The 12586-nt window shown below is 40.4% G+C and overlaps 1 protein-coding gene across 3 annotated transcripts in view; it reads left to right on the forward strand.

The window, feature by feature from the left end:
- TEX14 (testis expressed 14, intercellular bridge forming factor) overlaps positions 1 to 12586 on the forward strand; it is a 73675-nt gene that overhangs the window by 50126 nt on the left and 10963 nt on the right. For all 3 annotated transcript variants that reach the window (XR_016438878.1, XR_016438879.1, XM_090025499.1), the window contains exons 17-25: positions 1183 to 1283; positions 2718 to 2837; positions 3345 to 3423; positions 4183 to 4273; positions 5295 to 5357; positions 7753 to 7880; positions 9091 to 9281; positions 10925 to 11024; positions 11473 to 11559. Coding sequence is in view for 1 of the 3 variants with exons in the window: in XM_090025499.1 (XP_089881625.1) it covers positions 1183 to 1283; positions 2718 to 2837; positions 3345 to 3423; positions 4183 to 4273; positions 5295 to 5357; positions 7753 to 7880; positions 9091 to 9281; positions 10925 to 11024; positions 11473 to 11559 (960 nt within the window). In the remaining 2 variants the exon portion in view is untranslated. The remainder of the gene's footprint in view (positions 1 to 1182; positions 1284 to 2717; positions 2838 to 3344; positions 3424 to 4182; positions 4274 to 5294; positions 5358 to 7752; positions 7881 to 9090; positions 9282 to 10924; positions 11025 to 11472; positions 11560 to 12586) is intronic.

Raw genomic sequence — 12586 nt, forward strand, 5'->3', positions numbered from 1 at the left:
ATTAAAGCCCATGGTGAGTGTGCCCACATGCCTTTATTTCCTATTTTAGTGTCAGCCTAGTTTTATTTCTTTCAAATTTTGAAAATCCTTTTCCTGTAGCAGCCTATTGGCCAGTGCCATGTGGCAATCATGAGTAGACCATAACCGTGATTGCTATAGAAAAGTCAAACCATCCACATTTCCTGTGTTTCTGGGTTACTGTGTTTCACAGAACGTGGAGTAATTTGAGGTTAATAAGTAGCTACATTGCTGTATGGCACCAAGATGAGGTATTCATCATCTGGTCCAAATAAGAATGATCAGGCTGGAGAATCCCAGCCTGAACTGGGGGTCCAGAGTGGTTGTGGCTTGTCCTATAGGCATGACTAAGAGAGACCCTCCATTGAAAATCTTTGTCGGTCAAAGCTACATTTCCTAAATGAATTTAGTTGCTGCTTAATATTTGTCTTGGAAGGTGTGGAGACACTAAACAATTAATGTTGATGTACCCATGCACAGAGAGAAAAGAGAGTGGCATGAAGATCAAAAAGGAAATGTTGGCAGTTAGAAATATGTAATAGATTATTTACTTGAACCAAAGGTCTGTTTCTGAGATGTAACCAAATCAGGTGGGTAGTTTGTGAGATTCCAGCTGCTGCATGTCTTTCTACATTCACATCCCTCACAACCACACTGACAAATAGCCAAGAACTCAGTTTGTGGCAGAGATGCATCCAGAAACAGAGATGAAAATGACTGTGATACAGTTGCATTTCACATGAGGGCAGTGACCTGATGGCACATCAAGCAAAAGGTTGGCAGGAGTAGGATAAAGTCCTGAAAATGGGTAACATTTTACGTGCTTGGAGTCTTGAGGTTTGATCCTTTGAATAGTGCTTTATTACTGAATTGTGCCTGCTTAGATCCTAATATGTGGCTTATAGAAAATTTAAGAAATGAATTATTAGTGATGTGGTGTGAAAGGTATTTTAAAGAAAAACACTTTCATACCAGAGCTTAGTAAAAGTTCACATGCCTGAAATGGGGCATTTAATTGTCATTGTCTTCCCACATGCGTGACACATCATTTAGCTTTGATGTCGTTTTTTCACATTTGTAATTCATCAGTTGCTCAAACTAGCCCATCCATATTATTCTGTGCATAATAATTGTGTTCAATTCTAACATGCTTCAATTTTTTAGGTAGAAATTGCCAGTCTCCATCAAAAGATGAGGAAGCAGAGTCTGGAACAGCCTCTCATAAGAATTCAGACATTTCTAGAGGATCTCAGAATCTCTCTAGGGTATGTGCTTGAATCCAAGAAATCTAATTGCTAGCAGTAATCTATAAAATAGATTATACTCGTTTCTGTGTGTTGCACATTGAACTATGAAGACAACCAGATAATGCTCATCTTCTAGCTGTGAGCTGCCCAGGAATCTTCCATTTGTTTGGTTTTGTAAAACCATCTAGGCAATCTGAGCAGTGGGAGGTCGGCTGAAATATAGAGCAATCAAATGAAAAATACCCAGTGATGAGGAGCTAAAGAAACCAAGAGCAGTAGAACAAAAGCTATTGCCAAATCTGAATTGATTCATGTTTTTAAGTGATTTTCACAGAATGATGGGACAGCACATACATGCCTGTGGAGTAGAAAAATTTGGTAGGAGAATGCACAAAGCATACCTAGGATACATTTTTTTTTGCCTGTAACTCCCATGAAGAAAAGAGATTTATCTGTACATTGACAGTATATGGGATTATTATTTCAGCACTTCAAACAATGTGGGCTGCACATCTTGTATTCCAAAAATGTTTATTTTTGAAAAGTCAGGATCTGCTTGGTAGAACATAAAAATAGTTTATAGACAATTTTAACATTATAAGTGCTCCCAGTGCCAGGCAGCTAAGTACATGTACTGTGCTTTTCAAAATCATCAGTCCAGGTTAGGTAACTCACACTGATTGCAATGGGAATTAGGTACCTAAATACTTTTTGAAATCTGGTTTCCATTGATTTAAACAGTCCAGGTAATAGCAAGCCTCACTATTAACCCACTACACTCCCCCTTCAGCCTTCCACCTCCCAAATGATATGAGGAAAAGAGATGCGTCTCGTGTTTGAGAAGGTAATGAGTCCATTTTACAGCACACCTGGGATTTTTAATAGCACTTTAGAGCAGGTTAATGCAGGAAGTGAAGACTTCAGTATCCAGTTAAAACTCCAGGCAATTTAGGTGCTGTAGGCAGAATGTAATGATCTAGATTGGGCTCTTGCCAGGGTTTACACTCTTTTTACAGAACAATGCCACCGGCTATTTTAATGACTGAAAGAGGTCAGGACTAGAAGCATAGCTCTGTTTTTCTCTGCTCTCTGATGCCCTTCTCTGGGCACGTGACAGAGTCAGACAGAAGAAAGCAACATATTGAATTGCTGCTATGACTTCCAACAGTACTGGCAAAGCTCTGGCTCCACTTCATTTAGGCTGTGATAGCCCACAACATGAGGTGGCTGCAGGCTCAAATGTTCCCGTGACAAGTGAAAGAGGCATGCAGAGAAATAATGTAAAAGTCATAGGTGCCCCAATGAACATGTGAGAAGAATAAGTTGGGAAGAATATGGGAGAGTGAAGCTTATTGATTTCAACTTGACACGTTAATATTGTTTAAGAAGTATATTATGCCATATGGAGACGTGAAAGTGTCTTCAATTCATATTTTCTAACATTTTTCACAGGGGCATTTGAGGGTGTTAGATCATTCCTCTGATTCTTCTCCTGACCTATCCGATGAATTTTTCACTGCTGACCCTGATGAATTTTTCCCTCCTGTTACTCAAGGCGACTCAGAAGTAGAGGTAAAATCAAAGTCTTCATGGGAGTAAAATATATACCAAGGCTTTGTTTGTTTGTCTCTGATTTGGAAAAGAGCTATTGAAAACTGCTAAACTTGTTGTCATGGCATCTTTATTTTACAGCAGTCCTTCTTCATGACTTGAGAATCATCTCTCAGATCATGTTTTACAGGGAAATTAAGGCTTTTAGATAACCTTAAAATGATAAATCCTGCTGTAAGCTAAGAAAAAATTTAGGCCAGCCTTCAAGTAAGACATCCCTTCCAGCACTATTCATTATACCCTTCCATGTTTGGAAGACAATTTTTATTCATTTCTTAGAGACGATGAAACTATTTGTGAAGAGTGTCAAAGGCAACAAACACTTTTCGTTATTGCGCTTGACACTGAAGTTCCTGAGAGATTTACTGCTTTCCACACTGATTAGGGCGTACATCACATGGGGGCAAGAGTTCTCCCTTTGCAGTATGACTGCCAGAATTTTTAATTTATTGCATTCTTTCTCTTCAGACCTCAAGTTACGAAGGTGAATTAGAAATAACCCCAAAAGCCCGTGTACCAAACCAGATCTGTGCTGATGTGGAGTCAGGTAATACTATTAAATAGATTCCAGTTATTTTCATGCCCTCCTTGCAGCAGACACAAACCTGCCAATTCCTGGCATGCTATTTATCTACTTAGGAACTTTCCTATCAGCCAGAGGTAAAGTCTTGCTGGCCTGCTTCTTCTCCATTTGTAGTGACTTCAGTGGGAGTTGAGGGCACACAGGATTTGTATAGTCAGACCTGAACATAGAATGAATGATTTGAGCTGAGGGAAGTTTTGATCGTGCACTTGTTGCATTGCAATCAGAAAGTCTATTGTTATAGCCAGTTTCTATTATACCCATTGCTGATTTAGTAGCTTCAGGTAATTTGTGAGGGAAAGAGATGAAAATCAAATTAGTTTCCTGCATACACTAATAACCAGATTGCCACATACACTAATATTCTGATTATCAGACATCCCTGGAGTTTGAGAACCAGAAGACCTATAATAATACATCTGGAATGGAAATGTTGGCATTGCACGTCTATTCTTTTTTGTCAGGTTTTTTTCAGAAGGAATTTTAAAACATTTCAATATACCCAATCCCCCAATGGTAGAATGTCTGGCAGCTGGGATATGTTTATGAAAATGTGTTTTTAAAAACACATTTGTCTTTTGAGAATAACCAAGACAGAGGTCACAAGAACTGAAAAATATAATAAAGTTGTAAAATAAAGTTGTAATTTCCTGTTCAATAAGTTATGTCATTTTTTTTATTTGCAAAACCCAATAATGGTGAATATTTCCTATTTGTATTCAGGAAGAAAAATATTTCTCTGCAACACAGCAAAAGAAAACCTTAGCAATAACACCGTGGGAGTAAATCTACTCAGCCATATGCCTGTAGCCAGGTAGAAAGACTTATTATTTTCATTGCCACTTCAAGCATAAATTAGGTTATATGGATTGTGCTTTTTCGTTATTAATCCTGCTGAAATACCTAATGCTGAAATAAGCTGCCAATGGTATTTTTAATGGTGATATATGTATTGTATTTCCTGGCCAAGAAACATTAGCAGGACTCACGGATCAGATGAGGCTTTGCCTTTTATTGTGTTACCATCCTTCTTTTTGCTTAATGAGCTAGTTAGGATGTAAATAAGAAAAGTAATTTGTATATATTAGATATACATATTACATGGACCTGCCAAAATCTTAGAGCAAAGCTGTTCAATCCCAGGCTTTCATCCTGTGTTTTATAACTTGTCAGACCTTAGTACTGCAGCTCAGGTGGCATACTAAACCATATCTTTTCCCTTTTGGGAGGTAGCAGAGTTTGAAGCATAGTCTGTGACCCTTTTCAGCACTTAGTATGAGCCAGTATTTGGAGACTTGCTGCTGCGGTTAACTGTCAGATATAGTGCTTCTATTCCATTATTATTTTTTATTTGTGTTACAGAGAAGCCAGCCAAAATCACTGCCCCAGTGGGCTAGGTGCTATACATTCACTTAATCGGCAATAGTATCTGCTCTCTGGAGTGGCTACAACATAAACAAAACAGAAAACGGGTGGGAAAAGGGAGTAGCAACAAGTCTTAGAAATAGTGACAAGTCTTACAAGTCTTAATTTTTCCGTGGTTTTATTTGGAACTCCTGTAAAGAATTTTGTGTGTATTGGTTGTGGTAGGTGCACTGCAGATTCCTCTCTAGTTTATGCAACACCTTTTTTCCTGCCTCTCTCTTCCTTTTCTCAAGGCCTGATTTTGATTTTGATTTTTGATGAGTTTTGATTTTTGATGCGTCTTACTCAAGCCCCAGGGATGTTGTCTTTTAAGTTTCTTTACTTTCCTTTGTTCTCTTTTTTAAAAGTTCATTTTCACTTTTTTCCAAGAGAATCAATGAATATGAGCTTTTAATTTTTTCTCTTTACAGCACTGAAGCAGCACAAGAAATGATACCTGGAGAGGCACTGGAAGAGTTCAAAGAAAACTATATGTAAGGCTACATGCTATCTCATAGCGAACCTGCAGCAGATCAGTCATTACCATTCTAAAGTTTTCCATTTCTATAAAATGCGATGATGTGCCAGAACAGACCTTCAGAAGCACGATGCTAGTGCAGAGTAAACAGATAGTATTTCATCACAAAAAAAGCAAACAAACATAGTCATCCTTAGCTTACATCAAAGTATTTGCATATCCAGTCGTAATTAAATTAGGGAAACAGAAAGTCATCTGGGCACTTGTCACGGAGGCACTGGGGTGCTCCGTGCCTGAGATGAAGAAGAGGTGAGCTGCCAGTCACCAGGGCAGCTCAGGTGAGGGTTGTCAGAGCTGCCAATCATCAAGGCAGGGCAGCTGTGGGTTGCCAGGGCAACCAGCTGGTCAGGTGACCGGAAGGGGGCAGGGCCGGGCCCTTTATAACAACTGAGGCCTGGGCCCAGGAGTAGTTCCCTTCTGTCTGCTGCAGGAGTGGGAGTTCTGTGGCAGAGCTGAGCAGCCTGAGTTGGCGGATGCTGCCGTTGTTGCACTGGCTGGCTGTGATGATGCTGGGAACAAGAGCACCCTAAAAGGTGGTAGGATTGAGAGCCCTGGTGGGGGCTTGGTGTTTATGTGTGATGAGCAGGAGGCTCTGTTGTTTGTGTTGAAGCCAGGTGGCTTGCGTTGTGTTACAGTTACACCGGAGGACTGGGTGAGGCTGTAGGGGAGTGAGGAGGCCTCACGGGAGCTCCCCAGCAGCTTGGGGGTTCCCGGTGCCCATTAGGGGGCACAGTGCCACAGCGGGCACAGTATAGGGAGCGCCAGGAGGGCGCTCGCTGAGTGGGGGTTGTAGCCCCAGCTGCGAGGGGCGCGGCACAGGCCCCAGAGTGGGGCAGGCTCTGACTGATAAAGACCCAGTAGGGTCGGGGAGGCCAGGTAAGGCTCCGGCCACCTGAGCCCAACCCAGGATTCTTGGCAAAGACCCAGGAAAGGGTCAAGGGGCCAGGCACAGCTACGGCCACCTGAGCCCCAAGAGCGGGAAACGCGTAGCGCGAGAGGCGCGGTATAGGTCCCAGAGGGGGCGGCAGGTGCGGTGGCGGCGGGCCAGGCCCAAGGGGCGCCGGTAGGAGCCGGATAGCGGAGCAGAGACAGGCCCGGGGCGCCGGTAACAGGCCGGTGGGTAGGAGCCCGGCCCAGGGGGCGCCAGGCAGGCGACGAGCCCAGGGTGCCAGGGAAAGAGCACCTGAGGGGCAGGGGACTGTACAACGTCCCACGGAACAGCTGCGAGGCTTGGGGCGTGCTAAAGGGGAGGTTTGGAGGCACGCATACCCCTTAAGGGAGGGGCGCACAGAGGCGCCCCATTTGGAGTAGGGGCAAGAACACGCGTACCGTTCACTAGGGGAACAAAGGCAGCCTCCCATTTAACCTGTTAAACAGCAAAGTTGTGGCAGGCGAGATTCTGAGGGTGCTGAGTCCACCCTAACGTGACGGTAGGGGGCGCTAGGGAGTTCACGGCCGCTCCTAGGCCTCACTCCCTCACAGCACTATGCAGGCAAGTTAAGGTACTTGGGAATCTTCATTTCCTCTGAACATGTTAAGTAGGATGAACACAGAATATTTGTCTTTTCTCTAGAGAGAAAATGATTAATTCACAGTTAAAAAACATTTATTTGCAAATAAATATGGACTCTGAATAAAATGATGGAGCTTTTTAAGTTATTGTTTTGGTAGGACAGAACCACATGGCAGAATAATTTGTTACCTTAATTTGGAAATCAAGCTTTTTTTTTTAATGTAGGGAAAGATTACATATAAACTTCTGATTAAGACAGTGTTCAGTGGCCAAGAGAAAATATTTCCTTCAGATCAGCAAAGCCTACTAAATATGTTTTGAGGGAATACTTACTGTAAAATCATGTAAGTTGTGTTACTCGATATGGCCACAGTTCTGCAAGGGCTTCAAACTGTAAGTAATATTTAGTGGACAGCGAAGGTTCTTCTGAGGATATCTGTGTAGTTGTTTCACTGAGTGTAAGTTGTTCACACAGAGGACATCTAAGGCTGCAAGTATCCAAGAGCTTTGAGCTACTCTGTCCCAGCTGAAGGTTCTTTTATTCTTGAGATTCATTTCTCAACTCTTTTTGAAAAAGATTGATAGCTAAGGTATCTTCTCTGTCTTTTAAGCCCTGCTGGAAGTTTGACATAGGTGTTCTTGAGTCTTTTGGGAACTCTACATGCCATTGTCATAAAGACTCCCTCACTTACTCTGGAAGACCAAACAAATTGACGTAAATTTAAACTGTTACGGAACCTACAAATAGCACGATGAAGTAATATGAAATGTGTAAGAAAGTGATATTTAAAAACAGATCTTGTAACCATATGAGTCTCTTTCATTGTTAATCCTTTAGATCATTGACAGATATTCAGGATTTGTCCAGTATTTCTTATGAGCGAGAGAATTCTAGTAAGGATTCAACTTGTAAAACACCCAGAGTGGGTCATGCACCAACTGGTGTCAGCACTCCACTCAGCCCAGGTAAACTGGATGGGAAAGGGGAGCTGTAGAGACTTGCTTAACTCTTTGGCACTTGGAGTCAATCTTTCCTATTTGTACTTGCTAATGTAGTATCAGTTGATATGAGTGGTAGAAGCCTTTCAGCTGGTACTAGTGAAATTAAATCTGGGTTAGACCAGGGAATTATAAAAGATGTTAAGTGTTGTGCTTTGAAGTGTTATGTCTTTGGTTTAAATAATTATACAAAATAGGTGTGTCTACACGTGCATTTAAGCATGCCTAAATTTAATGTGCATTAGCTTCATGTGCATTAAGCGGGTTTAGGTAGGTGTCTACACATGCAGGTGTTAAAGTGCATTAACTCTGTGTGTGAACTGATTTGGGACTAAAGTCAATCTTAAATCAGTCCCCACACACAACGTTCATGTGCTTTAACGATCTATGTCTAAATTTGATACCTGCATTTGCAGGTATCAAATGTAGGCATGATTAGGCCAAAATCACCATTTTTAAACTGAATTAAGGATGTGAACATGTAGACATGTGCCCTAGGCTAATGCACCTAACAGTGTCTCTTGTAGATGCACCCAATGAGAGTCCACTTAGTGAGGAGGAGACTTTCTGCAAGCACAGCTGAAAAAGCCAAGTTTTGAAAAGTTCCAGAAAATAAATTATGGCTAAAAGTACTTTTCACAACTTGGGCAGAGAAAGGTCTTAGAAATGTAAGCAATTTAGATTTTAAATGAGGTCTGAGGCTTACATTTTTCCTTAATGTTTCCAAGATCCAAGTCAGTTAATTATCTAGTTATCTTATTGCTGCTAGTACATTTGTTCTGTCATGAGATTGTAGTACTATGGTTTTGTACTTCCAAAATATTGTTTGGAAAACAACCAGGTTTTTTTATGTAGCTTAGTCTCCATATTCCTTAACTCAGTGTCCTTATCAATACAGTAGTCAAGGTTGCTTAATGGGTATCCTCTTTGTCATGATTAAAAGGAAATCCAAGTCACAAACAATAATGATACCACTGATTTTCTGCTTAGGGATTAATTTGGGCGAAATTTTTTTCAAAGGCTGATATGTAGCTGTGTGTGCAATTGACATGTGCAACTGCAAGCAGATTTTTTAAAAAAACTGGCTCTGTATGTGTTGAATAAGCAGCTTAATTATAGCCATGTAACAAAAAACAAAATTCACCTGCCTGCTCTTCTGTCACCTACTCTGTTCCAGAGAAAAAGGTGTCATCAACCACTAAAAAATACAGAAACACCCATGAAATACCTCTGGATACCTCTTGTTGGTCTACTCAAGATACTGCCGTAACAGCATCCAGCACTTTTACTATGGCCTGTGAGAAGCAAAGGAGCACTGAACTGCCCTCCGTCCCTTCGGAAACTTCCTCACTTGAATTGACTGAGCCTGTATGTGTAGGCAATTACACTCCTTTATACCAGCTAAATTTCTAAATTCTGTCCTGTTTCATAGTTTGTCAAAATACCTTCATATAATTGCAAGAGGCTGTAATATCATTTGAAATCCCCTTAATATAATTGGAGCTAGAACTCATAGAATTTTATGAATATTGTGTGTGAAATTAAAGTGCTCTCTTGACTTGCGCGTGGTCAGGATGACCCTGTTTTCCCTAAGAGCTTGCTTTGCTTATATTTATACGTATGATGTTATTTTAAAAAAAGTCTTGCTATGCTGTGAAGGCCACAGTATGGTTGAGAAGTGAATTGTGTTATTTAGCTCATTGTTCAGTATCTTACTAGTAGATTCAAAGCATCTGTACACGTGCACAAGTTAGTGTCCCAGAAGGTATCAGGACATAAGTCGACAGCTGATTTCTAGACCATATCATGGTCTTGATTTGCTAGGAGTGAGAATTAAGCGTGACTGTAAAGAAGTGCATGTTCAGATCTGTGCATTTCAGTTGAAAGTGAAGGAAAGATTTTCAGCGTGGTGTTGGGGAAGGCACATGCAAGCAAAGAAGAATGGTTCCTTAGGAAACAGTTTACAAATGGAAGCATCCTGGTCCTGTGAATAATTACGCTGCACAAGTCATCAGAAAGCCAGTGTATTAAGGGGCATGATTTGTCCTTTTTCTGCATGCATAGACTTGGTGCAACATTATCAATTCTCTTGTGTCAAAAAGCCCTCTTTATAACCACCAAATTTCCAAGGAAACCTTACCCATTTGTACTATTCCTTTTGGAGCTGAAAATATCTCCGTGCCAGAACATTATCTTAACTGCTATTCCAGAGAATTACATATAAATAGTTGCTTTCGTACTTTTCTTACTGTTATTTTCCGGTGGGGTTGTCATTTAAAGATGAAATTTAGAATTTGTTCAGCCAGGACAGTGGCAGTCCTTGGGTCTGCTCTGCCTATTTGGATTTGCAAGGCAGAGAGTTGGAGTTCATTAAACACATTAACAGCCGAACTCTGTCATGACTTGCACTGTAGAGACATTTTACATTAGTGTGACTCACTCTCCTCAAAAATCTTTCTGAAATGAAGTCTTGTACCAAGTTCCTACTTCCAATTTGAGAACTGTGGGGGCTTATCACACACTTTTCTGCATATATGTATCTCTGGGACACTTTTGTATAGAGCTTTAACTGGATTGAATAATTTGAGGTTTACAGGTGCACAAGTCTGTGTCTACAGTCAATGGATTCAACTCCATCTCCCCTCAGGGAGTGACAAAACTGGTCTCCCAGGGGAAGTCCTGTCTTTTTGCCCTTGTCTGGAAGGATGGTGATCATGGTGCAATGAAGTGTTAACATTGAAAAGGAAACCGTGTAGTACTGTTAAGACGGAAAGCCCTAAGATTAAAAAAAACAACAGTGTTCATTGGAGAGGGTTGTACTCAGTCAGGTGCTCCTTTTCTTTATGTTTTTATTTTTTTTGGTTAAGGGTTTAACATGAAGATCAGAAGCAATTAACTTTATGCAAGGTATTTGCAGGATCTTCTCATCTTGTGTTTAGTAGACTGAAGAAAAACGTAGAACAGTGATTTCCATTATAATGTTTATAATATGTATATATATTTTTTTACAGAGTGGTTTGTCAGACCTTGGAGCAGCCTCATCTTTAAGAAAGGCCAGGAAAGAATTTGGTAAACCCATTTCTACCACTGAGCAGAATGACCTGGGGAAAGGTAAATCATGTTATTAAAGTAGTCTTACAGCTGCCTTACTGTAAGAGACACATTTTCAGGCAGACCTTAACCATGCCTCTATTTTTATAGGGACAAATAGCAGTGAATACAATTTTACACAATCAGTGATTATTAGGTTACTTGGATGCTAGACTTCCAATCTGTACTTCCAGACTCAGAAATTGAATGCCTACTATAAATGAACTAAGCTGTAAATGTAATATTGTTGCCTCAGAACTTGTACCCACAAAATTGAGGCCTGTGGCTGAAAGTCCAGCTCTAAATCTGTTTTGAATCCAAGATCTACTTAAAGGCATTTAATAGCATGTGAGTAAGCCCAGCTTAGGGAAGTTCATGAGCCTAATATGTTTCATAAGCATCATAACTGGAGCTTGTATTACATTCAGAAAAGATATATCACTCTTAATTGATTCAACATTTTTTTCAGCTAACTTAATCCCAGCGTTTTCTCAGGCATCAGACCACTTTATGGATGAGCTGCCTCCACCAGCCCAGGAGCTACTTGATGAAATTGGTAAGAGGCATTAAAACCCAAATGCCATGCATCTTGTCAGTTTTATATTTTATGTACTCAGTTCCATGTCAGTGGGTGATCAGGATTTCCCCAAATGATGCGCTAATAAGATGCAAATGCGTGCTTTCAACCCTTTTTTGACCAGGGGAAGAACACTAAATTAGATATCAATAACTTAAATAACTGGCTCTGAGTTCCATAATGAATTAAGCTTTGGGGCTCCTGATTTTACAAATTTATAAGCATCACAAAACCATAGCTCACAATAATCCTGCCTGGTGATGGCAGTCAAATCGCTGAGCGTAGATGTAATTTAACATTGAAACAAGCTCTGTGTATACAATCAGACTGAAATCTTCAAAGATGCCTAGGGGATTTGCATGTTTCCCATTAAAATTAATGTGAGTTGGACATCCATCTCCCTCAGGTGATTTTTGAAGAGATCAGTCTCAATGATTTACATTTCTTCGTGTAATCGCATACACCTTCAGACAGAATACTCACAGAGCTCTCCATTATTTCCCTGTCCTATATTACATCAAATATTCCCTCGATTATATACAATTACTTACTGGTCTTCAGCACTTTATGCATATTGTATTCCATTATGTTTCTGCAGGTTATCATTTAGAATTCATGCATTTGCAAACAAATGACATACTCAAAATAATCTCTTATTTCTTAAGGCATAGGAATTGGCAAAAATGGTCATGCCTGGTTTTCTTCATCACTTACAAATTAGTTACCAAATTTATAATGTATTTGCAGAAAATGTGCTAAGTTGCAGTACCATGGAGAAATCACTGCTTTTGTATGTGAAATGGAAGGTAACAGATTCAAAGTGACATCACTCCTGGTCTTGTCTCCTGTCTAACTTTCCTAGTGAAAGGAGACAGATCAAGCTGTATTAGTACTTCTTGCTGAAATCCTAAAGAGTATTCATTGTGGAATTACATGTATTGACATATCTAGTGCATTTGTTTCCACATACACCAGACCAAGATGACAGGAAGCTGGCACAGGATGG

The sequence above is a fragment of the Crocodylus siamensis genome, chromosome 13 (genome assembly GCF_052110815.1).
Source record: "Crocodylus siamensis isolate JL-2025a chromosome 13, ASM5211081v1, whole genome shotgun sequence".
NCBI classification, from domain to species: domain Eukaryota; kingdom Metazoa; phylum Chordata; order Crocodylia; family Crocodylidae; genus Crocodylus; species Crocodylus siamensis.